The sequence below is a fragment of the Ctenopharyngodon idella genome, chromosome 3, assembly GCF_019924925.1.
Source record: "Ctenopharyngodon idella isolate HZGC_01 chromosome 3, HZGC01, whole genome shotgun sequence".
NCBI classification, from domain to species: domain Eukaryota; kingdom Metazoa; phylum Chordata; class Actinopteri; order Cypriniformes; family Xenocyprididae; genus Ctenopharyngodon; species Ctenopharyngodon idella.
In genome coordinates, this window is record NC_067222.1 from 2,792,285 (window position 1) to 2,819,178 (window position 26,894).

Sequence of the window (26,894 nt, forward strand, 5' to 3'; positions counted from 1 at the left end):
TAAATACTGTAGTATACCTTAGTTTTTACTACAGTAAACTGTAGTGTATTCATTGTAGTATAATATGCCATATAGTTGTAAGGCATTGGGTAAAGTAATTTGTTTATATTACTATAGTTGTTATATTACCACAACAAATTAATTCAAGTACTTTACTATAGTATGGTTAAAAAACACTAGTATTTACTATAAAGTACTATAGTATTTATAATGTTTGTAAGTTTTTTGCATATGCATCATCATATGTCACATACTTGTCACTGTGGTAAGCAGTAAATGCAAATAAAAACACAAGATGTCTGTAATAACTCTTTCAGACTGCTTAAATTGTATTTATTATATGTTTTTTAAACTCAGCTTGGGCTAAACATGTACAGTATAGTTGTTTTGGTATTTCTTTAACAGATGTTTGTTCAAGGTCAATCCATATAATAAAACAAATTCTGTCAGTTTGGTTTCTAAAAAAAAAAAAAAAAAACAATTCCTGGTCATTCCCAATGGACACAAACACAAATGTTTAAATGAAAAGGGAAAATATTAATAAACTCTATAAAAACTAAAGACTAAAAGAATCAACACATCTTCACAGCAGCTTCAATATGCCGAAAAATACACAAAATGACATTTGCATTGAAACTTCAACATCACTCTATTCCATGTCCACAGTGAAAACAGGAAGTTTAACTTTGCTGTTCAAACAATACGTTTACAAAGATGATCAAAGGTTCATTGACTCTACATTCACGATTTCATTTTTCCATAGAGTTTAATAGCTAGTTTAGTGTCATTCAAAAATAGCAAAAATATAAACAGCATTTTATGATCGTCAAACCTAAGGTTGGTCCTCTTATTCCCATACATTTTTCCACAAACAGCCCTCTAGTGGGAAAATACAAGCGTTGTTCACATTGTGAAGCACAAAGGCAAAAACAGATGAAATTTATAGTACATACTTTACCAACAAACTAAAACACATTCTATAAGCAATCATAAACAGCTATATTATCACTAATGTATGTTTAAATAGATTGTCTGTTTATTATAAACAAAAGATTCAGTGTAATTACCCACTTTGAAACATTTTAAAGTAGGGAGAAATACTGTGAACATCCATAATAATATAATTTAATATGGCTAGGCACGTTTATATAATAAAAACCTTAAAAATTAGCGTTTTATACTTTGTCTGAAAGCGGTTCACAAGAATTATACCTTTATATATAGATTTTTGATAACACTCTACAATAAGATTTCATTTGTTAACATGAACTAACAGTGAAAAATACAATTATTCATCTGAAATGTTAATTTCAACATTTAGTAATACATTATTAAGATCAAAAGTTGAATCTGTTAATATTATTTAATGGACCTGATCTGACATAAGCTAACAATGTACAGTTAACTAAAGTAAACAAAGATTAACAAGTATTGCTCATTGTTAATGTTAGTCCCACTATGTAAGTTTTCCCCACTTGAGGTCGCTTATTCAAAACAAAGGCGTAGCTTGATGACGCCGAGATTGAGTGTGGAATCATGGGAGGTGTTGTCTTCACTACAGCCGGTGTAAAATAATCGGGACAGAACTCGGACCGAAATCATGTCAATCATGGACGAGATTAACGTTACTGTAGTATGAAGCAGAGCAGGACTGATAATGAAAGACGAGCGAGTCTCGAGAGCAGTGGAGCTTTTATTATGCCGCAGTCGCTGCTTCCACTTTCTGGTCAGTAGTATGTGGGTTATCATATTAGACACATTTGTGTGTTGAGCTATATAACATGATTAGTTTTCTGTCGATGAATGTATCCAAACAGTTGCTCACCTGTCTAATAAAACACAATATAATTAAAGCGTCTTTGGTGTTTCCATGGTTTCTACAAAATAAAACTGGAAATCGAGGGTAACACGGGTATGATGTCATTGATAGGCGACGCATGGACATGGTCCGCGTCCTGGTTAAAATTGCTTATTTCTCTGGATTTAAACATTCTTGGAAACATTTGGGATAATTTCAGTACACAAGTCAACAAAACATATAACATTGTTCTAGTGATTTTTGGATATTTTAATCCAAAAATCTTACATATTGTGCTTTTAATGCATTTAAAATGAAACTTGATTGTAATGGAAAAAAATACTGTCACAAAAAAAAAAAAAAAAAAAAAAAGAAAAAGAAAAAAAAAAGGCCATTCAAAGTGAAGAAATTATGGCAGGAGAATATTATTTTAATATTCCTTCCTAATTTTCCTTCTATTCAGTTTATTTTTATACATTACCTATTATAAAAAATAAGAAATAATATAATTAATATAATATTCTAGTGTGAATGGAAAAATAGGCTGAAACACAGTCACAAATAAAATGGACTAAAAAGATCTGACTCCACTTTTAGAGACAGTGTGAACACAAAATCAACTGGGCACTTTTTCACTCAGTTCACTTTTTGATCTGAATTTGGTTCTTTTAACCTTAAAAAAAACAAAAAAAAAAACACTCTTTTTGTATAAAAACTACAAGCATTATTGTTATACAAAACAGCCTGACAAAATAAAAGAGAACAGACACGGGGTAATTCATCTAAAATATCTGTCTGTCTGAACTCTCTCATACTCATATTGTTCCCAAATGCAGAGCCAGGTAAATGAGATTGACGGTGGTGGAGAAAAAGCCTATGAGGTTACAGAGGTTAGACAGACCATGGTAGCGGTAGAAGCTGGATCTGTGCTCCTTGTATTTGGGGTCCTGCTCACGCAGTTTGGCATATCCTTCCTTATTGGAGCTCATTCCCACCTGACCTCCCAGACCATGTTCCTTCTCGATCTCCTGCATGACCAGCATGCTCTCTGTGGCAGACGGACCGAACCACTGCGCGTTCAGACCGGCCATGATCACGGCCACAAAGAACAGACTCATCTGTTAAGATTAGAGAGTGTGAGAGAGGCATGATACTATAGTGCGGGGAAAAAACAAATGCATAAAGTTTTGATGGGTCACCTGTATGCCCTCATGCCAGTCCAGCAGTTCTCTAGGGTGATACACGGCATATACGGCCAGATTGATTGCATTTCCACCCAGCAGACAATAGAAATAAAATGGGAACAATTTGCTTTGCACAAGCCCGAACGTGTGCATGGACACCTGGGAGATCAGCACAAAACCTGGGGGTGAAAAAAAAAGGAATTAGGACCTTATAGCATGTTTTATGATAACATAATTAATTGATGAACATAACATAACACTTATGTGTATTAATTTACCTGCTATAAAAGACACCCACACCTGCATTCCCCAGGTGAACGAAATTACCAGGAGGTGAAGCACTTTCACAAAGTCAGTTGGGTCTCCCTCAGTAGCCATAATTAACTTCTGACAAAAATAAAATATATATAATCAGCATATTTCATATATATATATACGCACTTGTATGCATGCAGATACATTCAAGTGTGTTAACATGTTCTGTACAGATAAGAGGAGTTTTGTGCTGGACTGATGTTGATAAAATGGGAACAACATACAACTGCAATTCAGAGCCTGTGAACCTTACCGATCGCTTATGTTTTTGAATCCACTAATATAATTTACCTCAGTTTACTTTCTGTCCCGTTGATAAAAAAATGACAACAGCACGTTTCAAGACTTCCGTGATAATGGTCGTTCACGCAATTTCTGTTACTTACGCAAGCATGACACACTGAAGCAATTTCCTTCTCAGTGTGAATTTTGTCGGTTTATAGAAAATACATACCAGATTTTTGAGTCTCTTTATGCAGGTTTTTCTTTGATAATCAATTTCGAAGAAGCCTGTAGCTTGTCTTGTCTTCTAAACAAAATTTTCTGTTGCTGCTGTTATTTGATATCACGCCTCCACCCTGTTAGTCCCGCCCTCATGACGACAACATCCAATCATGCTCTATTATTCAAATAGTACGGACGCATATCATCCAATCATGATGCAAGGAGCTATTTGTCGTTCTAACGCCCACACTGACTCTATAATACTGTAATATTTTGAATTAGCTTTTTTCATACTTTAAGTTTTTTCAGTTTTAGTAATTTTGTTGTGCCTTTTGTTTTATTATTATTTTATTTACATTATAACTTTATTTTTCAGCTTCATTAGGTTAGTTTAGTTGCCAAGGCAACATTTCGAATTTTCGTTTTATTTATTTATTTGTTTATTTATTTATTTAGTTTTTTTCATCTAATATTTATATTTTGTGTAATTGTATTTCAGCTTTATAGTTAATTTCAACACTAAATACATGAAAACATGTATTTACAGTCGACATTTATAAGAAATATGGCTTTGTACTGCTAACATCAAACTCAACATAGGCCTAATATAAAAGCAGTACAACATAAAATGAAATAAACATATAACTCAACTTTTGTTATATAATAAGATGCTTTTGATAATGAAATAGTCTTATTATTTTCCTAAAACACTCAATTATAGTTTGTATATTTTATTTATTTATTTATTTATTTGGTGAGAGCATAAACTGAATTTTGAATCGTGTTGTAGTTCCAGTGTTTAACAGTAGAGGGCGCTCAGATCTGACCCGCTTTTAAATTCATTTGACCGAGCGGAAGTAAATCCTCTGTTTATCCCAAGCAGGCAGCCAGTGGAGAAGTGTGTTGTTTTTCCTCCCAAAGTCGTTTCACGTTAATCGCAGTTTGGTAAGAGATTTGTTTTTCACCGAAGGCATAATGTCTTATTTAAATGCTCGTGTATATCGTGAGAGTTTTGACCATATGGTTTAGCGCGGGTTTTCATTGTATTGGCATTTTACTTTTTGTTTTTCTGTGTATGTTGCCTTGCTTTAAGATCTTCGAGCACTTCTAAATATCATAAAACTTTAAAATCTGAGTAACAAAAGAAAGATTAGAAACATACCAGCTAAAATTACACATTTTAAGACCTGTTTCGCACAGTCAGCGTGGTTCAATATGTTGTCATAAAGAATATAGAATAATTTTACATTACTTTCAGATGCTGAATGTCATTACATGAAGGTTAGCATGATCTGTGTTTATATCGTAAACCTCATGGCCGCAAGAGACTGTTGCTTCTGTTTATTGTCAATATTTGACACAAGCAGCGCCTGTTACAGTTCATGTTTTATAAACATTAATATGAAAACTATATTTTATCTAATTTTGTTTGTGCTTGTCAACATGTATTGTTCCTCCCATGAAGATTTTGGCAAGATGGGACGCAGAAAGTCCAAAAGAAAACCCCCTCCTAAGAAAAAGATGACTGGAAACCTGGACACCCAGTTTACCTGCCCCTTCTGTAACCACGAGAAATCATGTGACGTTAAGATGTAAGAATATAACGTTACTACTACTTAAAGGTCCGTTCACACCAAGGACGATAACGATAAAGAGCTATAAATCTTTCTCAATGTTAAAGAATATGTCGTTAGAATCGGAACAATTTTCTCCTGCTGATGAACGAGCCAATCAGAATCCCTCCTGCTGTAACGAGCTCGTGCATTTAAAGTGACAGACGAGCACGCGCTTAGAATAAACAGAACGATATTGTCCGCTGCTGTGGACGCTAATATAGATATTGTTATTGGTGTGAACGGGCTTAAAGGGTTAGTTCAGCCAAAAAGGAAAATAATGTCATTTATTACTCACCTCATGCCGTTCCACACCCGTAAGACCTTCGTTAATCTTTAGAACACAAATTAAGATATTTTTGTTGAAATCCGATGGCTCAGTGAGGCCTGCATCGCCAGCAATGACATTTCCTCTCTCAAGATCCATTAATGTACTAAAAACTTATTTAAATCCGTTCATGTGAGTACAGTGGTTCAATATTAATATTATAAAGCGACGAGAATATTTTTGGTGCGCCAAAAAAACAACATAATGACTTATTTAGTGATGGCCGATTTCAAAACACTGCTTCAGGAAGCTTCGGAGCATAATGAATCAGTGTGTCGAATCATGATTCGGATCGCGTGTCAAACCGCCAAACTGCTGAAATCACGTGACTTTGCCGCTCCAAACCGCTGATTCGACACGCTGATTGATAACGCTCAGGAAGCAGTGTTTTGAAATCGGCCATCACTATATAACTCATTATTTTGTTTTTTTGGCACACCAAAAATATTCTAGTCACTTTATAATATTAATATTGAACCACTGTACTCACATGAACTGATTTAAATATGTTTTTAGTACATTAATGGATCTTGAGAGAGGAAATGTCATTGCTGGCTATGCAGGCCTCACTGAGCCATTGGATTATAACAAAAATATCTTAATTTGTGTTCCGAAGATTAACGAAGGTCTTACAGGTGTGGAACGGCATGAGGGTAAGTAATAAAAGATATTATTTTCATTTTTAGGTGAACTAACCGTTTAAGCATTTATTTAGACTTAAACATTGATCAAAACCATCACTAACACACGACTATTGTTCTTTATTCCAGGGAAAGAAGTCGAAATACTGGGATAATATCGTGTACTGTGTGTCTAGAAGAATTCCAGACACCAATAACCTGTATCCTTCTCAAAATCTATTTGAAAAGACGTGTTTTAAGTAAGTAACTGTACTTACTGCATTATGTATGTTAGTATGTTGTCCTTAAACACCCTCTCAGATCTCTCAGAGCCCGTGGACGTGTACAGTGATTGGATAGACGCCTGTGAAGCAGCCAATCAGTAGTTTCGCTAGGTCAGACGTCACCGATGACCAAATACACTTAGGCATTTTTGTTTGTTTGTTTGTTTGTTTTAAACCCAAGTAATGATTTTGCTTTAAAATGATCTAATATTGCCACAGATGGAGGTTCAGGCATCATTGAGATCATGGTTTAAAATCCCCCCCCTTTCCCTTTTGTTTAGTTTTATAGAAATGCTGAGAAAATGCCAGGGATGTCATTCATTTCTAAATAGCCATTTTTCTTTTTTTTTTTTTTTGTTTCTAATCTTAGTTGTTACAATTTAGGTTTTTATAAGACCGTTTAGTGTCAATAAATGATTTGCATATTCTCTCGTGAAAAATTGTGGTCTGTTTCTGTTGTTTTTTTTAATCATTTAAGGGGCCGTTTTCAACTAAAAACGGAAAACTTTTTATGAATTCTGTCCGTTTATGTACACAACAACGGTGTTTTTGGGCCTGAAAATGCTAACTTTTGAAAATAGACTTCAAAGTGCAAGTTTTTTAAAACGATACGGTTATCGTCTCCATGTAAACTACAAAAACACAAATTTGAGAAAACGATTACGTCATGTGTATCACGTGTTCAGTCTATAGGTGCGTAGTGTTTCTTTACAAAGTGACATTGCCACCTGCTGGTCTGGCATGAATAATACAGCATTTTTAGTCGTTTTTCGCAGATCCATGTGAACAGATCGTTTTGACAATGTTGTACACAAAACTTTTCAAAAATGCAAAGGAAAAACTTTTCCATTTTTAGTACGTTGTTTTCGTCTAAATGTACCCTAAAATGAAATGTCTGTAATGTTACAAAGATGTCAGTGTTTTTCCAGTATTCATATAAATAAAGACAAGTAATTTGAAAATAGTGATTTATTAGTTTTTCACTTGCTCAGTCTTTGTTGGTAAGCCTCCTATAAATAAAGACATTTGAAGCATTGATGCAAGAGGGACACGCTATATCATTTCCTGTGAGAAACAAAAGTAAGATTCACTGTTTTATGATCATCTTGTGTTCTGCTGTTCCCAGCAGCAATGCAAAACAATGACACATTCCTTAACACACACAATACCTTGATATATAAATGAAATCTAAAAGTCTGTAATATGTTTAATAATTTCATGAGGGAGAAATATAGTCATGTCTAAACAATTTGTAGTCGCATATAAGCTAAATATATTAACTCTGCACACTGAACCTGTTATTTCCTATAGAAAGGTCTCATAAACATCTCATAAATCACCAATTTTGTCTGAGTTACTTTTGCATAATTATATTTCCTCTCACATGATTGGTCAGGTTTGACAGGCTGAAGAACAGTCACGCTTACATATATGCAAGTTTATTGAATAATTTCTCATGAGAGTATATAGCCTTTGGGAGTGACAGTCGTTCCTCTTAAAAGTGCAATTTCTGGTTCATTTGGTTCACATGATTTTTCACAGTATGCTTTGGTAAAATCAAAATCTGCTTTTCAACAGCCCTCTTTAACAGTAGTTTGTTCTATATTTGTCCATTCACTTTGTCCATTTTACTTTTGTAAAGGATGAACTGAATAAAAAAAAAATGTTCAGAAATATTTTTTGCCCCAAATCCTCCCAATAAACAGTCATTATACTAGCTTAATTATTAAAACATCTAAACAATTACTTATTTTTAATTATATAATAGAGATAAACTACTTTCAATCTTTAGTTTGGTGAAATGCTATTCTGCACTATGAAAGACACGTACTTCTCATTTCATTCACTTAATACATGAAGGCCTGGTTTCACAGACAGGGCTTAGATTAACCCGGGATTAGACCTTCGTTCAATTAAGACATTTATGTAGCCTTTATAAATGTGTCTTAGACAAAAAACATTGCTGGTGTACATCTTGAGACAAAACAATGGCACTGATATTTTAAGATATGTTAGCGCAAGTTGCTTTCAGTTAAAACAGCTCAAACATGCATTTTAGTTTGGGACTAGGCTTAAAGGGATAGTTCACCAAAAAAGTAAAATTATCCCAAGATTTACTCACCCTCAAGCCATCCTTGGTGTATATGACACTTTTCTTTAGACGAACACAATCTGAGATATATTTAAAAATATCCTGGCTCTTCCAAGCTTTATAATGGTAGGTAGCGATTTTCAAGCCCAAAAAAGTGCATCCATCCATCATAAAAATAATCCACACAGCTCCAGGGGGTTAATAAAGTCCTTCCAAAGCGAAGCGAAGCGATGGGTTTTTGTAAGAAAATTATCCATATTTTAACTTTAAGTATAAATGCTAGCTTCTCTTAGCTCCTCTTCTCTTTATATAGAAATCTTGTGACATTTCTCTTTAAAAATTCTCATTTTAGTCTTCTAATTCGTGACCAGTGGCTTGTTTTGCTCTATGTTCTGTGCTCCGGTGTTCGTCATTACGTCATGCGTCGGGTCAGAGGTCACTCTTCAGACGGCCGTCTGTCAGAAGCTAGTTTTTTTTACTTTATAAAGTTTTAAATATGGATATTTTTCTTACAAAAATGCATCGCTTCGCTTCAGAAGGCCTTTATTAACCCTCTGGAGCCATATGGATTATATTTATTATGACAGATAAATGCATTTTTTTGGGGGGGGGCTTCAAAACACGCCCCCCGTTCACTACCATTATAAAGCTTGGAAGAGCCAAGATGTTTTTTTTAATATCTTTCCGATTGTGTTCGTCTGAAAGAAGAATGTCGTATACACCTAGGATGGCTTGAGGGTGAGTTAATCATAGGATAATTTTCACTTTTGGGTGAACTATCCCTTTAAGCCTTGTCTGTGAAACTGGGGATAATTTCCAATTATAATAGCTAGGTGTACTTCAAGATTAAAGCAAGTTTCCTCTCTGACTGTTTTGGTTTTCTCATTTTCTTAGCAGTGATAACTATGAATCAAGAAGCTTAATGTGGTTACCTTAGCAAGACATGCTCCTGGATCAGCATCCATGTTAGTCCCTTAATAACGTTCTTGTCAATGAATCTGCGTTTAGGGCAGGGGTGTCCAAACTCGGTCCTGGAGGGCCACTCTCCAGTTGGAGTTTGGCTCCAACTTGCCTCAACACACCTGCCTGGAAGTTTCTAGTATGCCTAGTAAGAGCTTGATTAGCTGGTTCAGGTGTGTTTAATTGGGGTTGGAGCTGAACTCTGCAGGACAGTGGACTGGACACCCCTGGTTTAGGGCAAGGCTTTGAAACTCCTGAAGAGCCATGCTCCTGCAATTCCATTACCAGCAAATTAACACATTCAGAATTACTTGAAAACTACAGGCAGGTCTGTTGGAGCAGGGTATGGTATTACCAACCTCCGATTTAAAGGGTAACTATTGGTTTGGGTTAACTCTAAAAATGCTGGGTTGTTTCAAACCCATGTTTGGGTCAAATATGGACCCATGGGTTGAAACAACCCAGCATTTTTTGTCTTTCCTGTGGTTGTTAAATTGGGATGCTGTTCCAGAACCTGTCCTACTTGTTTAAATCGCCTTATGAAGTAAAGATAAATTCACTAAAAATATGAAAATGTTCAGTTTGCACCTTTTCAAACAACTATGCTAAATAAGCATTATTTAAATGACATTATTTGCAGAAGATGCAGTAGTTTGTGTGGGTTTTTCAACAATAAAGCTCTATTTATTCTATTCTATTCTATTCTGTTTCTTTAGGAAACTGATCTGATTAAGCAGTAGTATGGCATCTTTGGAGGATTTCCTCTTCCTCTATCCAATCAAAAGAGCATCATGAAACATTTTAAAATATTGTGCTCAAAAATACATCAAACACAGTAATATTGTGAAATAAGATCAGCATAATCATCGTATTATAATGATTTCTGAAGGATCATGTGACACTGAAGACTGGAGTAATGATGCTGAAAATTCAGCTTTGATCACAGGATATAAATTACATTTTAAAAAAGAAAACTGTAATAATATTTCACAATATTACTGTTTTTACTGTATTTTTCATCAAATATATGCAGCCTTGGGGAGCAGAAGAGACTTCTTTCAGAACCATACAGAAATCTTAATGATTCCAATCTTTTGACTGGTAGCGCATATGTAACTCTGAGGCATCATAAATAATATCTCCATATTTATAATCTGCATTATTTTTTTCAAATATATAAAGAAAATTTGGCCATGCAGGTGATGGAAGAATGGCACACTTAAAAAAAGTAATAAAATAAATCTGAAAAAAAAAAGACAAGTGAGAAGCTGGAAAAAGCCTGTGTTTTAAAAACAAAAAAAGCGAAGAAATTCCTCCTAATTTTGTTTTCTACGCACGGTCAGTCACTGAAGGTCTCAGCTTTGATCGGTGGCTGTGATGTCAGAAGTCAAGCTGGTCCTACTGGTCGACATTTTGGAATATCAAAAATAGTGCAGGTGAATGTTTAAAAAAGCAGCGTGCTGGCAGCTGTCTGTTCATCCTAGTCGGAATACTGATATCCGTCCATCTCTGAGTCCTGGCCGTTGTTGATGTAGTCATTCGGGGTGGAGCAGTACTTGCTGTCGTACACCTGACGCGGCAGACCGTACACTGTCATGCCGGTCTGGGACGCCACCTTGTTGGTGCCCATCTGCAGTGAGACGGTAGAGGTGTCGCACATCTCCATGTCCAGCTTCTTATCGAAGATCTGGCGTTTGGTGCCCGGGGCCGTCATGCCAGCCTGCAGAAGAAGAAAAGGAAAAGAACTGAGCAACATCTTGGGTCTGTGGGCAATTTATGAATAGTACTAGGAAATTATAATTGTAAATATAGCTGTGAGCAGCAATTATTGGGGTTCAAGCGCTGTTTAAGGCCTTTAAGCACTTGTGCAAAAAAATATTATGTTTTACAGACAATACAGGCAATTTACTGTTGGAAATATATGGGTTTTAAAGCTTTTTAACAGTTATAGCGCCACCTATAGTCCTATCTCCATAAAAGTTTGCATGCTCGCATGTGCTCACATATTTTCGTGAAGTTTTCGTTTAGCAGCTATAGGCTTTTGTGAGCGCTTGGCCACGCCCCTTTTAAAAATTACCCTATTATAGCTACCCTAAGGGCAAAGTTCAACTTTTTTTTCATAATGATTGACCTAGTGAGTCCAGAGAATTGTACTGCATTGGATTCATTCAGATTGAGTGAAAATCCTAGGACTAGTTCGCAAAAGTAGTTTTTTTTACATAATTGCGAATATTTAATGAACGATTTGATTGACAGCAGTGATTCTTGAGGCAAATTTGTTTTGTATGAGGAAATCTAACATATGATATAAATATTGCATGTAAGTGTGAAACACCATGTGATTACAAAGGCATAAGACTCATTAGTGCCACCTAATGGCCGATTTCTTTCAAAATTCTTACAGGCCTCTAGGACCATGAGTTGAACATGCCCACCGAGTTTTATTCCGATCGGCCTTCGTTAACCTTGTCTAATAGGTCTTCAAATTTCATTGGCCGATGGTGGCCGTGTTTTTTTAAATACGCCAATGTCCTCATAGACTATCATGGCACCTTGGAAAAAGACACTACATGCCAATTTTCAAGTCAGTCGGACTAACGGTGAAGTAGTTATAGCCATTTTCAAGTTTTTTTTTGCTGTTATAGTGCCACCAAGTGGCCAATCACCATGTCCTTTTTCACGTGACCACAGAATGAACTCTTACATAGGTGTGCTGAGTTTGGTGAAAATATCTCATTCCGTTCACAAATTATATTTTAGTAAAAGTGGCTCCACCCACTTCGAACATTTTGGCGGCCCTTAGGGACCATGAATCAAAATTTCAACTTTTTTTTGATAATTATTGACAATTAGACTCCGGAGAATCTCGCTGCACTGGTTTAGCCAAAAACCTAGGACTAGTTTGCAAAAGAAGGTTTTTCAAAAAAATTCAAAATACCCAAAAATTTCTTCTACTCCACTTGAGCCGAGGCCTAACGGTTCAGGAGTTATGAGCCACTTCGTACTTTTCACCACTTTAGCGCCCCCGTCAGGTCGATTGGGGCAAGCCTCGCTGACGCTGTAGAAGGTGTGAGTACTACCAGCCCTCAACATTTCAAGTCTCTACGACTTACTGACTGATCACTTTTAGGGGAGAAATGCTGATCCTTAAAAAATTTTAATATTTACAATAGGGTTTCAGCACTACATGCTTGAACCCCTAAAAAGGAGTGCATGTTTATAAAACTGTGAAAAAACTTTTAATTACCTGACTGGCTCCTTTGTTGGTGCCCATCTGCAGGCTGATTGTTGATTGGTCCAGAGGATTTTCCATACCCGTCTTAGGGTCGTAGAGGTGACGCCGTGTGCCGTAAGATGTCATGCCCTTTTGACTGGCAAACTTATTGGTGCCCATCTGAAAATGCAAGAAAAAAATATGAAAAATATATAGACAAAGAATGTCAGTGTTGCATTACAAGTAATGCGAGTTACTTGTAATCAGATTACTTTTGAAAGTAATGAGTAAAGTAAAGCATTACTTTTAAATTTACAAGAGTTACTTTTTCAAATAAGTAATGCAAGTTACTTTGTTTTGTTACTCACTTGCACAAAAATAGATTCAGTAAAATTAATAAAAACAGTGAAATGCAAACTCTGAATATTACACAAACTTGCAATAATTAAATACAATAAATAATACAAATATACTTTATGTATTTAATCTCACTTTATTAACCAATGTCTTTGCTGCTGACCTTTGGTGATCCAACTGTAAAATGACTTTAGTTAAACATCACATTTGTGTTTCTTTTTTTTTTTCCTGAAGTAAGAGTGTTGAACTTTCTTCTGCGATCCAGAATGGCAGCACAGCCGAAAGGTTTGTTTGAGCTGCGCCCTCTACTGTACAGGTGTGAATTTGCATTTGCTTTTGCATTTCACTTTTGATGGTAAAGGGTCTTTACATTTGCCTAAAATAGAACTTTTTTGTTGTTTTTATTAAAAAACGATCAAGCAAGCCCAGCTCAGGTGAGAAAAAATTACCACAAAAGTAACGTAATGCATTAGTTTCCATAACAAGTAACTAAGTAATGCAATATTGTAATGCATTACAAAAAGTAACTTTCCCCAACACTGGTCTTATATAACTTATACACTACTATTCAAAATTTGCGGTCAATAAGTTTTTTTTTTTTTTGAAAGAAGTCTCTTCTGCTCACCAATAAGGCTGCATTTATTTAATCAAAAATAAAATAAAAACAGTAATAATGTGAAATATTATTACTATTTAAAATAACTGTTTTTAAAATGTAATTTATTCCTGTGATCAAAGCTGAATTTTCAGCATCATTACTCATTTTCATATTATAATCAACATCCTGCTTAATACAAGTCTTTACTGTCGCTGTTGATCAATTTACTGTCTTCTTGCTGAATAAAAGTTAATTTTTATTACTTTAATTAATTTTGTATTAATTTCTTTAAAAAAAAAATCTTCTTGATTCCAAATATTTGAATGGTACTGTATAATTAAAAACATAATATAAATATTATTTAAATATTTATATAATGATATATAATGTCTACCACTGAATTTATTTTGAAAAAACCTCAGTAACAGGCATTATAAAATATTTTTTCAATGCTTAAGGCTTTAATTAAAGCCTAAGTTTCTTTTAATATAGAGAGAAAAAGATAATTCCTGATGAACATCCACTGACCTGCAGACCAATAATGTTTCGTCCCTCCTTTAGTTTCTCAGGAGCAAATCTGCGCTGCTGTTTCTCTGCGTATTTCACTCCCATGTCATATTTACAATGGAAGCCTTTAGATTTCGCCTGCATTTCAAAATAATGATAAATAAATGAAAGTAAATACTAACGAAATTTTACATTTAGAAAGTGAAAGTATATGAGGTTATATAAACTATCATGCACAAACAACTTCTTATAATTTGAACACACAAGAGAGAGATTCCTTTTTTGGTGTTTGCATGATTTTTGGTTTGCAGGAAGAAAATAAACTGTTCATCTAACTCAAATACCACATGTTTTGATGTTAATCACTTTGCTAACAGTTAAATACTTCCATATCCCAAGTTCTGAAATGTAGATAAAAAGTGAGAATATACCAGAAGCCAGATGTTCAGTCTTGAGTTAGTCTTTATCAGTTCTGTATTAACATGTGTGACTCACCATGCCAGCCAGTGTAATAAGTGTGCTCTGGACCTGCGTGTGGTTGACATTCTCAAACAGGTCGTTGGCCTCAAATATATCATGTGGCTTCAGTCCATACTCTTGAATGGCTCGGACAAAATTACCAATATTTTCCAGCTGCAACAAACAAGGCCAAACCAGGAAGAAAGTGACATTCTCTGTGATTTGTCCAAAATCTGAAAGTATGCACAACTGATTCCAAAGTAACAAGAAACCCTGATTATATTTGGAATGGAAGATTATTAGATTTTATGAATGACACAAACATTCTATGTTGCACAGAACTTCCAAGAACATATTGTAACTGTATAAATAGCATGTTTCATTTGGAATAAACCAAATTAATACCTGAAACATGTTACTGATTTCTGTATCCGTCCCACATTAAAGTCTCCAAAGTGTTTTGATCTGTCAGGCTCTACATATGACTGTGAAGTTCTTTTAAAAGGATTGTTAAACCTGAGTATAAATACTGAAGAGAGGAACATTTGGAAGCATTTCCTTGGATTTCATGTGCAGATCAGACCTGAACTGGAACAGCCAGATATGCTTGAGAAAAAGTGATATTCTTGCTCACCTGATGCCAGTTTTGAGGAGAGTTGTTGATCTTTCTTACAGAACCGGGCTGAAGGATGTTGATAAGCCTGTTCATAAATAATAAGCATGAAGAAGAGAGAAAAAAAATGACTGATTAAAAACTGAAATGTATTTATGTATAAAGGAACTGCCTATGTTATTATTATTATTTTTAAAATTTGCCTTTTCCCCTTAGTTGGTAGGTAGTAGGTAGTTCATCACTTTTATTTTATTTAGGAATGATAACATCCTTGGAATAATCTGTTATATCAGGCCTTTGAACTTCATAGCTGTCAAACAATATCTTAAAGGATTAGTTCACTTCAGAATTAAAATTTCCTGATAACTTACTCACCCCAACGTCATCCAAGATGTTTATGAATATTTACAAATTGCAGTTTCAGTGCAGCTTCAAAGGGCTCTACATGATCTCAGCCGAGGAATAAGTGAAACAATCTGTCATTTTCTAAAAAAAAATAAAATTATAGACTTTTTAACCACAAATGCACATCTTGCACTGCTCTACGATGTGCCATGCATTACGAAATCACGTTGGAAAGGTCACATGTAACGTAGGCGGAAATGTAGGGTGAAAAAACTAATTTTCTCCTCCAACTTCAAAATCGTCCAACATCTTTGTTTTACCTTTTTTTGTAAAGACCGTTTGACTTAGTCTTTGACACTGAATCGGTACTTCTGCCTACATCACACGTGACCTTTCCAACATGATTACGTAATGCGTGGCGCATTGCAGAGCAGTGCAAGAAAAGCATTTGTGGTTAAAAAGTCTATAATTTTATTTTTTTTAGAAAATGACTGATCGTTTCACTAGATAAGACCCTAATTCCTCAGATGGGATTGTGTAGAGCCCTTTGAAGCTGCATTGAAACTGAAATTTGGACCTTCAACCCCAGTGAAGTCCACTATATGGAGAAAAATCCTGGAATGTTTTCCTCAAAAACCTTAATTTCCTTTCAACTGAAGAAAGAAAGACATGAACATCTTGGATGACATGCACTGTAAAAAAGAATTGCTGGTTTAATCAACAGAAACTCAAAATATGTTATCTGAACCACATTAATTATTGAAGTTGATTTGACGAAAGAAAAAATGTTGTGATAACAAATCATAAAAATAATTTTTTAAAGTGTGAGGGTGAGTAAATTACCAGGAAATTTTAATTCTGAAGTGAACCAATCCTTTAAAGGGATAGTTCACCCAAAAAATGAAAATTCTGTCATCATTTACTCACCCTCAAGTTATTCCAAACTTGCATGAGTTTCTTTCTTCTGTTGAACACAAAAGAAGATATTTTGAAGAATGTTGATGGTAGCCCTTGACTTCCATAGTATTTTTTCCTACCATGAAAGTCAAAGGCTACGGTCAACTGTTTTATTATCAACATTCTTTAAAATATCTTCTTTTGTGTTCAACAATAGAAACTCATACAGGGTTTGAACAACATGAGGGTGAGTAAATGATGACACAATTTTCATTTTTTGGGTGAACTATCCCTTTAAGATCTTCAGACAGAATCAGGGAATCACTCACTCGCAGAGGACAACTCCATCTTTCAGTCCCTCCATGAAGTTCTCGGGAAGTTTGCGGCCTGTGACCTCACTGATCCACATTCTCAGCTCCTCCTCTTTTTGTGGGTCATACTTGTGGGCCAGCTGGAGGTCAAAGGTCAAAGCATCACTACACACATCTAGTTTACAGTATTTATATACTCTACAGCAATTCTTTAACAATCATTACACATGCAGATTTCAATTCATTTGTCACACACACTGCAGGGCTAGTTCAAATGAAAACTGAAAATATAAAATAAACACTTAAATATTACACTTTTATTTACACGCTTACACTACCGTTTGGGGTCATTTATTTGATCAAAATAGTAAAAACAGTAAAACTGTGAAATATTATTATGATTTCAAATAACTGTTTTATATTTGAATATATGTTAAAGTGTAATTTATTCCTGTGATCAAAGCTGAATTTTCAGCATCATTACTCCAGTCTTTAGTGTCACATGATCCTTCAAGTAAAATTTCTTACTATTCTCAATGCTGAAAAACCAAACATTAGTAGTAACCGACAGTAGTGTACAGCATACATTTTAAATTAAAATCATATGCATATTTGGTCTTAATCCAAAACATTTTCTTGATAAAAATGTACATGACAATTTTCAAGCATGTTCACTTTTAAATAAACTCTATAACTTGTATATAATATCTCAGTTCATCAGACAGATGGACTTCTTAACCTAAAACATTTTGTCTGAAGCCAAGTGAGCTGTAAAGGAAAACAAAAGAAGTGGAATATAAAAGAAAGGTTGGGAATGCTGGGGACATGGAAAACTTGGATCGTCTCCTTCATTATATTGCAGCATTTGCAAAATATTTACTCTCAACAGCTACGCAACAGATCTTAGTCTTTCACTTCTGAAGTATTTCTAATAAAGGAAGAACGAGAGAGAGCGAGAGATCTGAGAGAGCTGTTTCTCCCAAGTTTGGTGTGCTGGTGTGGAAGCCAAACAAACGCTGTAACTTTAAATCAGTGTTATTGTTGGCCATCGCTCTCTGTCACAGTCTCATCCGATCATCCCTCTATTCTGATTCTTTCTTCATCTCTATTGCTTCCTCTCGCTCCTGCATGTCTGCTCAAGTGAAGTGACGTACTTAGCACACGCTAAATGTATCCGATAAATGGACGCCGAGACCGACAGCACTCATAACCTTCCAAGGAATTCTGCTAAGGGCTTGATTTATTGTTTTTCTCTCATTCTGGACATCTGGAGCAGACCTCAGTCTAACTCTATAGAGTCCAGGCCAAGATTGTATTTTTTTTTTTTTTCAGCAGGAATTCTGTCACAGGCGGCCTGGATAACATTCCTTTATACCCTTGGTTATACTAGAAATACCTGCATGTTGTACATTGACATTTATTTTTAGCAGTTACATTATATATGATTCCTAACTTTGAGTACACTCGAAAATAAAGGTTTTTTTATTGGCTTTCCATAAAAACCTATAACATAAATGGAATTACTGGGCTTTTGGATTTTTTTTTTCATGCAAAAAGTATTTATATATATATATTTATATATATATATAGATAGAGAGATAGATAGATAGTGCTAGGTACTTACAAATTGTAGTCAGTTACTGATTCCAAATTGTAATCCATTACATTACACATTGAAGGTAATATAATCTGACTACTTTTGGATTACTTTTGGATTACTTTTGACCTAACTCGTTTATCACATTGATTTGAATAGGATAATCTTGTACCATATTAATGTAAAAATACAAAGAGAAACAAAATTCCATTTTTTATTATCAACAACATGAAGTGCATTAAATATTACATCACGTTTACATCAGGGTTTCTCAGACTGGGGTTCATGATGGAACTGCAGGGGTTTGTGAGTTTAACGAAAAACTATTAAGTAATTTTTACTTAATTTAAGTACATTTTAAAATAAAAACAATCAAAATAAAACACACACACACACACACACACACACACACACACACACACACACACACACACACACACACACACACACACACACACACACACACACACAACTGTTCTTTCTGGTTCTTGAATCTGATTGGCTGAGAGCCGTGCGATATTCTCCCAGTATCAGCACTGGTACCGTTTCACCGGTTGTATCACTCCGCTTGTGGCGATTGTCATGGCGGTCGAGCAAATTTAATGTTTTGACGGTTTGTTTTGACGCTTTCGGAGATGTGAGCTCCAGACCGTCAGCGGCCGTTCTGCGCTCGTGTACCCGCAGAGAACAGCTTCATCTCGGCCAGTCCTTTGGGTATTTGCTGCTGGCTCTCATGTAGATAGTGGTTCAAAATATAATTCATTTGGGGTATATCAAACGGGCAATCTTTGGTCTTCAATTCATTTGTCACACACACACTGCAGGGCTAGTTCAAATGAAAACTGAAAATATAACATAAACACTTAAATATTACACTTTTATTTACACGCTTACAATACCGTTTGGGGTCATTTGATCAAAATAGTAAAAAAATAAATAAAAATGTTTTGTTTTGACGCTTTCGCAGATGCGAGCTCCAGGCCGTCAGCGGCCGTTCAGTGCTCGTGTACCCGCAGAGAACAGCTTCATCTCGGTCAGTCCTTCGGGTATTTGCCGCTGGCTCTTATGTAGATAGTGGTTCAAAATATAGTTCATTTGGGGTATATCAAATGGGCAATCTTTGGTCTTATTAATCTATTACTTATTCCAGAGCAAAACGATTTGGGTTAAGGGGAAAATTAAATTTAATAGCTTTATATTTAGGCTATATTTTACTTAAATCCTGTACTGGAGCGCTACTTTTGTGCGTTTGACTGTATTTTCTTTTATAACGGCTATTGTTGTTAATTTAAATATTGTTGTTCAATAAATATTATTTTATATAAATAATGTGCAGTATTTGGTATTGAGGAAGGGTCCGTCAATAGTATCGGCGAAAGTTATTATTACGACCTTAGATGGCGGCAAAGACTCTCTTTATGAGTGAGTCAGAACGAGGAAGTTGTTTTAGCGCTGTGGGAACTTTTAAAAGGACAAAGTCAAAGATGTCACTTTCCTCTGCGGACATTCAAACGGATTTCTTTATAATGGATATATTATGGACATCGACCTGAAGAATGAATGCTATATCAGATGCAGGTAATGCACTCTTTTAGTCGATCTCTCTCTCATAACAGGCTACCATACTCTACATAATACAATAAGCATCAATGAAGCGACTCAACGTTCCTTCGTTACTAGATCTAAAGTGACGTTTTAGAATTAGTAATGGTTCTTGGGCTCAACTGTTAAACTGTCAACTTGAGATTTGAATCCGTGGCGGAAGGAAGTAGTTCCTCACAAAAGAAGGTTTTTAAAGACACTCCGTTGTTGTTTCTTATTTATTTACACACTCGTGCCTTTGAACTGTTGTATAAACGCAATATCACACTCATAGCGTGCGATATGGCTGTATATCAGCACGGTGTGAATACCTATGGCCGAATCACAATATACATACATAAATATACATTCATAGCTAGGTCAAAAGTAATCTAAAAAGTAATCAAAAGGTAGTCAGAATACATAGAATACATTACCTAAAATGAGTAATCAAGATTACACTACTAAATACAATTTTTGTCATGTAATTTGGAATCAGTAACTGACTACAATTTGTAAGTAATCTACCCAGTACTGTGTGTATATATATATATATATATAATGCCAATAAAGAACCTTTATTTTCAAGAGTGATAGTGGAAAAAGCTTCTTTAGATGATTAAAATGCTCTTCACACTAAGACAAAATGGTTGTTTTAAGAACTGTTTACGGAACCATATGAGGTCTTTCATCAGTGCATAATGACAGCCAAAGAGACAAATATTGAAAAATGAATTGTGTAATGTAATTTTCTGACATTTCTATAAAGAGCAGGCCTGTATCCGAACTTTCTGAAATGACTAATGGTTAGTTGAGGCTCACAGAGTTGATGTCCAACAATGCTCCTCCTTACTCTAAACTGTTTACATCATGCTCCTCTCCTCAGATATTGTGAGTGAACACAACCCTTCCTTATATGGGGACCGAAAGCCACATACCTAGTGCTCGGGAAAACACATCTGAGATAATACCAATGAAATGCGAAATCCATAGTTTGACACCTGAAATTGTGCAGCATGACTTGTGTTATACCAGAGAATGCAGATATGTGGTGCTGTTATGACTTCTGTTCTGGTGCTGCTCGGGAAGTGTAATGAGATACCAATGACAGCTAGAGCCAGAAAGCATTTATGTTCCAGGATTTTCTGGACCACTGAGACTGTGATGGGAATAAATGTGGCAGAAGTTTGACAGAGGGATCAATTAAATGTCCCTTCTGATGTCATAAACCCTTAAAAGTTCCCAAAGAGGGTTTTCATAGTGATGAAATAGAACAATTTTGGATTCCCCAAATAACTTTTCAGTCATCAGTTCTTAAAAGAACCATTTTTTTTTCTTAGTGTGAAGAACGTTTTAATAATCTAAATAACCTTTTTTCCACTATAAGGAACATTTTGTGCATTAAAAGGATTCCACAGATATTAAAGGTTCTTCATGGAACCAATAAAGGACCTTTATTTTTAAGAGTGTAAGGAACATTAGACAAACACAAACGCTAACATGATATGATCAAGGCCAAAAACTATGACTAAGGAATGACATCACAAGCAAAACTATCAAATAAGATTGAAATCACTTATGGTTTTTGTCGCTGTATAGATGTAACTTTTCAATATCAGCCCCAACTAAACCGCAGTTTGCACCTGCACCCATGACATTTCATAATGAGTGCTAGATGTCAACAAGGACATAATATTTCCATGTTTTGATAGTTCTGTAAAGTTTAGCTAGTTGAGGTGAATTTATGGTTATCCATCAGGGAATTAGCTTTGTTTTGGATGTCACCACATTTCACACTTGTTTATTGCACATTATTGGCAAAATGTATATGATTTAACACTTGACCATGTTGAGTTTTAAAATATTATAAAGTACTTGAGGATCATTGTGCTAAGTTAATTGTAAGCTAGCAATTGAGTCTCTACCACAGTCAGCTTAACGTTGATCAATTTAAGGCGTTTAAAACCAAACAACATTTCTTTACTTCATATCTGTGCAATGTAAACCTAAAATAAATTATAAATAAATAACATGTATGTTTTGTCGACGTAGCTACCGTCCGCTAATAATCCAAACGGAAAGTGTTGTTATCTCTCGCGAGGGTCTATTTAGCGCACTTACTAACTTGAAGCCTAAAGTTTTTGGTTACTGAAATGTTTTTTGGAAAGATATATAGCCCTTTTTGTTTAAAAATAATGTGTATTTTTAATACCCCCTCCTCATAACCTTTTGTTTTGACTTTAGGGCAGTTCAGACTTTAATTAGTTGTGTTAAATCCCCTTAACCCACCCCTAATTCACACCCTGTTGTTGACATCTGTGGCTATTTGAAAACGCCTAAAATTCCCCATATAGAATAAATGATTCAGTAAACTTTCTGACTTCAGTAGCGCACGTGCCCCTGCGCATCTTTGACAGCCGTCAATCAAAACAGATGCCTACCTTACTCTTGACCTCCGCAGACAGTCCGAACGCAGGTCCGCTCTTGAATTGAGTTGACATTGTGCTTTTTTTTTCTCAACAGATTCGGCGAGAGGATGGCGGTATAGCGTTAGATCTGGAATCTCCAGTCCAACTGTCCGATCATGTGGGAAAGTTTGGGCCACATCTTCTTTTCCACAATCTTTTTTAAACTCTTCCCATCTGTGCGTGCGCGCAGCGAGCGCTGATTGGCCGGGGCCGACGTCCAATCGCGGCGTCACGCCGCTCTGTAAAAATGATGTCACCGTCAAGGCATTAAACGCGTCCGATGTCACTTTTTCCACTTTGAAGTGAATTAGAGATGCTTCTGATTTGTCTAGTTCAGTGCTTCTCAGCGGGTTTTGCTTTAGATTTTACACTGGACATCAAGTGCTGACCCAACACAGTACCAAATATGTCTATCGAAACAAAAATGCCCTTAAAATCATACATAAAAAAAATATATTAACATGAATTAATAGTATTCTTGCATTCCTGTCTCTTTTCCCCCCTGAAAGTCATGAACCTTTCCACCTTTTTGTATTGTCTTTAATAATATCCTGTAATGTATGTAAATATATATATCCTAATTTATAGTCAAACCAAAAATGATTCAGACATTTTTGATATATTTTTACTAGTGGGTGCAGGACACTATAGCTCATTTACATAAGTGAGGATAACAAAATAAAGTAAACTGTGACATATTATACCCAAAAATTATTCATACAGTGGACTACCAGTAAAATTGATAAAAATTTGGGACCAAAAATTATTCAGACACTTTGACCTGACCATGTTTTGCTTAAGTGTTATCTGACATATTTAAGATTATTTTTTTTCTGACAGTTTATCTCTGAGATCTTGTCATATTTTACTACAATATTATGATAATAATACTGTATTAATGAATGAAATGTTCACAATTTTGATTTGACTGTGTGTATATATATATATATATATATATATATATATAAATTGTATTTTTTATTTCATTGAATGTACAAAATAGGGCTCTCAATGTTAATGTGTTAACGCATGCGATTCATTCAAAAAAGCATTACAATAATTTAATGCAAATAAATTACTTTGTGTGTGTATATATATATATATATATATATATATATATATATATATAAATTAATAATATAATATAGGTTTATTGTTATTTCCACTTTTTGTTTCGATTTGTTTTTGGTTCTCCGTTCTACTGAAGTTTTCTCTTAATTGCTGATGACAACATTATAATAATATAATGTTATTCTGGTCTATTAGTAATAAGTGTTCATTTTTTATTAATGTACATTGTGACCCACTGGTGTGAATTCAATGACTTTTTAGTGTCTGTGTGTTATGCGTTGATGCCGATGAGCTGATTTTCCTTTTTCACCACACTACGTTATTCTGCTACAGATGACAAGCCATAGGAATGTGGGGCCAGGAGTGTGTCGTCTAGTCAGAGAGCATAAGCTGGTAAAAACCTCCCGATTATCCACAGCAGAGCACAATGTTCAGCAGGACTATGATGTCATAATGGCGCTATGAGATCCAACACAGGAATGAAACGGACAAAGACAACATGATGTCATGAAATGATGTTTTGACACTTTATATAGAACTTATTTTAGTGTCATTTTATCTCACACTCATTTACATTCTACACCCATCATTCTGATATCAAATGTACTGTTATTTTACACTAGTGTGCATCAATGAAAAGAGTAAAAGTGTCATTCAGAGGGATAATCAGATCAGTCAAACAAATACATAGGGAGAAATCTCTCTAGAATGTCTCATAAACAAGTGGTTATCAAAGTGTATTGGTGTATTTGTACTATAACTATCTAATATGAAAGGGCAGAGTCTGAATTATTGTGTTAACATTTACAAAGGTGGAATACAGCGCTCTTTATCCATCTCTGTAATCCATGGCTTATCTGACCGCAGGCTTACTAACTCCTGCTAAATGACCAAACGTTAAGAAATATGGCTAATTAAGATGTTCATGTCTGAAAACCTTTGGAATACACAGAGTGATAAATGTGAAGGTTGTCCTACTACTGATTAAAAATATATCAGTCCCTCATAATGAAAATGATAACAAAAATCATTATAAGAAATAGACATGCCATGCAATCAATTTATCAGATAAAAAAAAAAAAAATTGGACTTTGGAGTTTATTACTCCAAAAAATGATATTTTATCCCCATAATGATGCTTTAACAAGGGGACAATATGGAGTGCGGTTGGATGATAGAATTTGTCCCCCTGACAATCACCAGGGTAATATAGTTTGTGTGTAACTCCTCTAAAAGTGGCTCTGTGATTTTCTGATACAGTAGCCGGTCCCAGTGAGAGAGTCATTCGGCGTGAAGCCTGATCCAACGTTCTTGTAAACATTCTAGGGGTTGAAAAAGAGCAGGGGAGGAATTTGGACGCTTTATTTGGTCATGACTGAGGCAGACTATCACCCTGCTATGAGGGTCAAGACGAAGAGGTGTTCATGCTGTACAGCTCATGAGCCTCATGGAGGACTTTACTTTCAGTTAGATTTTAAGTCCAAATGACTTGTGTCTCTATATATGAATAAATTATTTTGTAATGCTGCCATTATTTAACTAGCTGTATCCATTCTTAGATGCTCTGGGGATCTGTTCTGTGTTAAATGTGTTTTTTTTTTTCACTGTACACGCTTAATAAATTACTCATCGAGGATGTCAGTGCGAGGTGTGAGTCGGTCACTGGTCTGTCAAACAACTTCAGCAAAGATAAGCAAATAAAAGACACGAAAGCAAGACAAGTTTCTAGAAATGGAAGAAACTAGAAACAAGAAAACTAGAAATGGAAAACTAAGGTGTTCTGGTAGTTACTAAGGCACTGCTATATAGGCAGTTGCTGAGATGTTCTAAATGGTTGCTAGGCACTTGCTAGAGGGTTGCTAAGGTGTTCGGGTAGTTAATAAGGCATTGCTATATAGGCAGTTGCTAGGATGTTCTAAATGGTTGCTCCAATCATCCAATTGGTGTATTGGTGGTTACTAAGGCATTGCTAGGCTGTTGCTAAGATGTTCTAAATGGTTTCTCCAATCATCTGATTGGTAATCTGGTGGTTACTAAGGCGTTGCTAGGCAGTTGCTAAGATGTTCTAAATGGTTGCTAGGCACTTGCTAGAGGGTTACGGAAGAGTTCTGGTAGTTACTCAGGCATTGCTATATAGGCAGTTGCTAAGATGTTCTAAATGGTTGCTCCAATCATCTGATTGGTATTCTGGTGGTTACTAAGGCGTTGCTAGGCAGTTTCTAATTTTTTTGAGTGGTTGCTAGGCACTGGCTAGAGGGTTGCCAAGGTGCTATTTTGGTTACTAAAGTGTTGCTAGGCAGTTGCTAAGAGGTTCTATGTCATTGCTAGACAGATGCTAGATGCTTGCTTATGTGTTCTGGTGGTTACTAAGGCATTGCTAGGCAGTTGATAAGATGTTCTAAATGGTTTCTCCAATCATCCGATTGGTGTTTTGGTGGTTACTAAGGTGTTGCTAGGCAGTTGCTAAGATGTTTTAAGTAGTTGCAAAGATGTTCTAAATGGTTGCTAGGCACTTGCTAGAGTTTGCTAAAGTGTTCTGGTTGTTACTAAGGCATTGCTATGTAGGCAGTTGCTAAGATGTTATAAATGGTTGCTCCAGTCATCCAATTGGTGTTCTGGTGGTTACTAAGGTGTTGCTAGGCAGTTTCTCAGATGGTCTGAGTGGTTTCTAGGCACTTGCATGAGGGTTGCCGATGTGTTATTTTGGTTACTAAAGTGTTGTAGACAGTTGCTAAGAGGTTCTATGTCAGGCAGTTGCTAGATGCTTGCTTATGTGTTATGGTGGTTACTAAGGCATTGCTAGGCAGTTGCTAAGATGTTCTAAATGGTTTCTCCAATCATTCGATTGGTGTTCTGGTTACTAAGGCTTTGCTAGACAGTTGTTAAGATGTTCTAAATGGTTGATAGGCAGTTGCAAGAGGATTGCTAAGGTGTTGTGGTAGTTACTAAAGCATTGCTTTGCAGTTACTAAGATGGTCTAAATGGTTGCTACTAGTTACTAGAGGGTTGCTAAAGTATTATGGGGGTTGCTAAGGCATTGCTAGGCAGTTGCTAAGATGTTCTAAATGGTTGCTTAGTAGTTGCTAGAGGGTTGCTAAGTTGTTATGTATGGTGGTTAACAAGGCATTGCTAGGCAGTAGCCAGAAGGTTGCGAAGATGTTCTGGGTGGTTTCTAGAAATATTTTCAATGGCTTTTCAATGGACTGAACATTTAGAGAATAATGTACACAAAAGGAAC

The 26,894-nt window shown here is 35.5% G+C and overlaps 3 protein-coding genes across 4 annotated transcripts; 1 reads left to right on the forward strand and 2 right to left on the reverse strand.

Moving 5' to 3' along the window:
• Window positions 1–310: 310 nt before the first annotated feature.
• On the reverse strand, window positions 311–4,004 carry tmem205 (transmembrane protein 205). Of its 2 annotated transcripts, none has more exons than XM_051888115.1 (4): window positions 3,752–4,004; window positions 3,261–3,369; window positions 2,998–3,161; window positions 311–2,916 (listed from the first exon to the last, which is right to left on the reverse strand). In XM_051888115.1, the coding sequence occupies exons 2-4, from the start codon at window positions 3,358–3,360 to the stop codon at window positions 2,614–2,616; spliced, it is 567 nt and encodes a 188-aa protein (XP_051744075.1). In that variant the 5' UTR covers window positions 3,361–3,369; window positions 3,752–4,004; the 3' UTR covers window positions 311–2,613. The 2 variants fall into 2 exon arrangements, with proteins under 2 accessions (XP_051744075.1, XP_051744076.1); XM_051888116.1 differs by lacking the exon at window positions 3,752–4,004 and adding an exon at window positions 3,589–3,720.
• A 515-nt stretch (window positions 4,005–4,519) lies between these two features.
• On the forward strand, window positions 4,520–7,026 carry elof1 (elongation factor 1). The gene is made up of 4 exons (XM_051888117.1): window positions 4,520–4,686; window positions 5,207–5,333; window positions 6,453–6,523; window positions 6,624–7,026. The coding sequence occupies exons 2-4, from the start codon at window positions 5,218–5,220 to the stop codon at window positions 6,686–6,688; spliced, it is 252 nt and encodes an 83-aa protein (XP_051744077.1). The 5' UTR covers window positions 4,520–4,686; window positions 5,207–5,217; the 3' UTR covers window positions 6,689–7,026.
• Window positions 7,027–7,540: 514 nt separating this feature from the next.
• On the reverse strand, window positions 7,541–22,727 carry cnn1b (calponin 1, basic, smooth muscle, b). Its single transcript, XM_051888108.1, has 7 exons — window positions 22,559–22,727; window positions 16,958–17,079; window positions 15,408–15,474; window positions 14,810–14,947; window positions 14,336–14,452; window positions 12,886–13,032; window positions 7,541–11,358 (listed from the first exon to the last, which is right to left on the reverse strand). Exons 1-7 carry the CDS (start codon window positions 22,616–22,618, stop codon window positions 11,119–11,121), a joined length of 891 nt encoding a protein of 296 aa, XP_051744068.1. The 5' UTR covers window positions 22,619–22,727; the 3' UTR covers window positions 7,541–11,118.
• Between the last annotated feature and the right edge of the window lie 4,167 nt (window positions 22,728–26,894).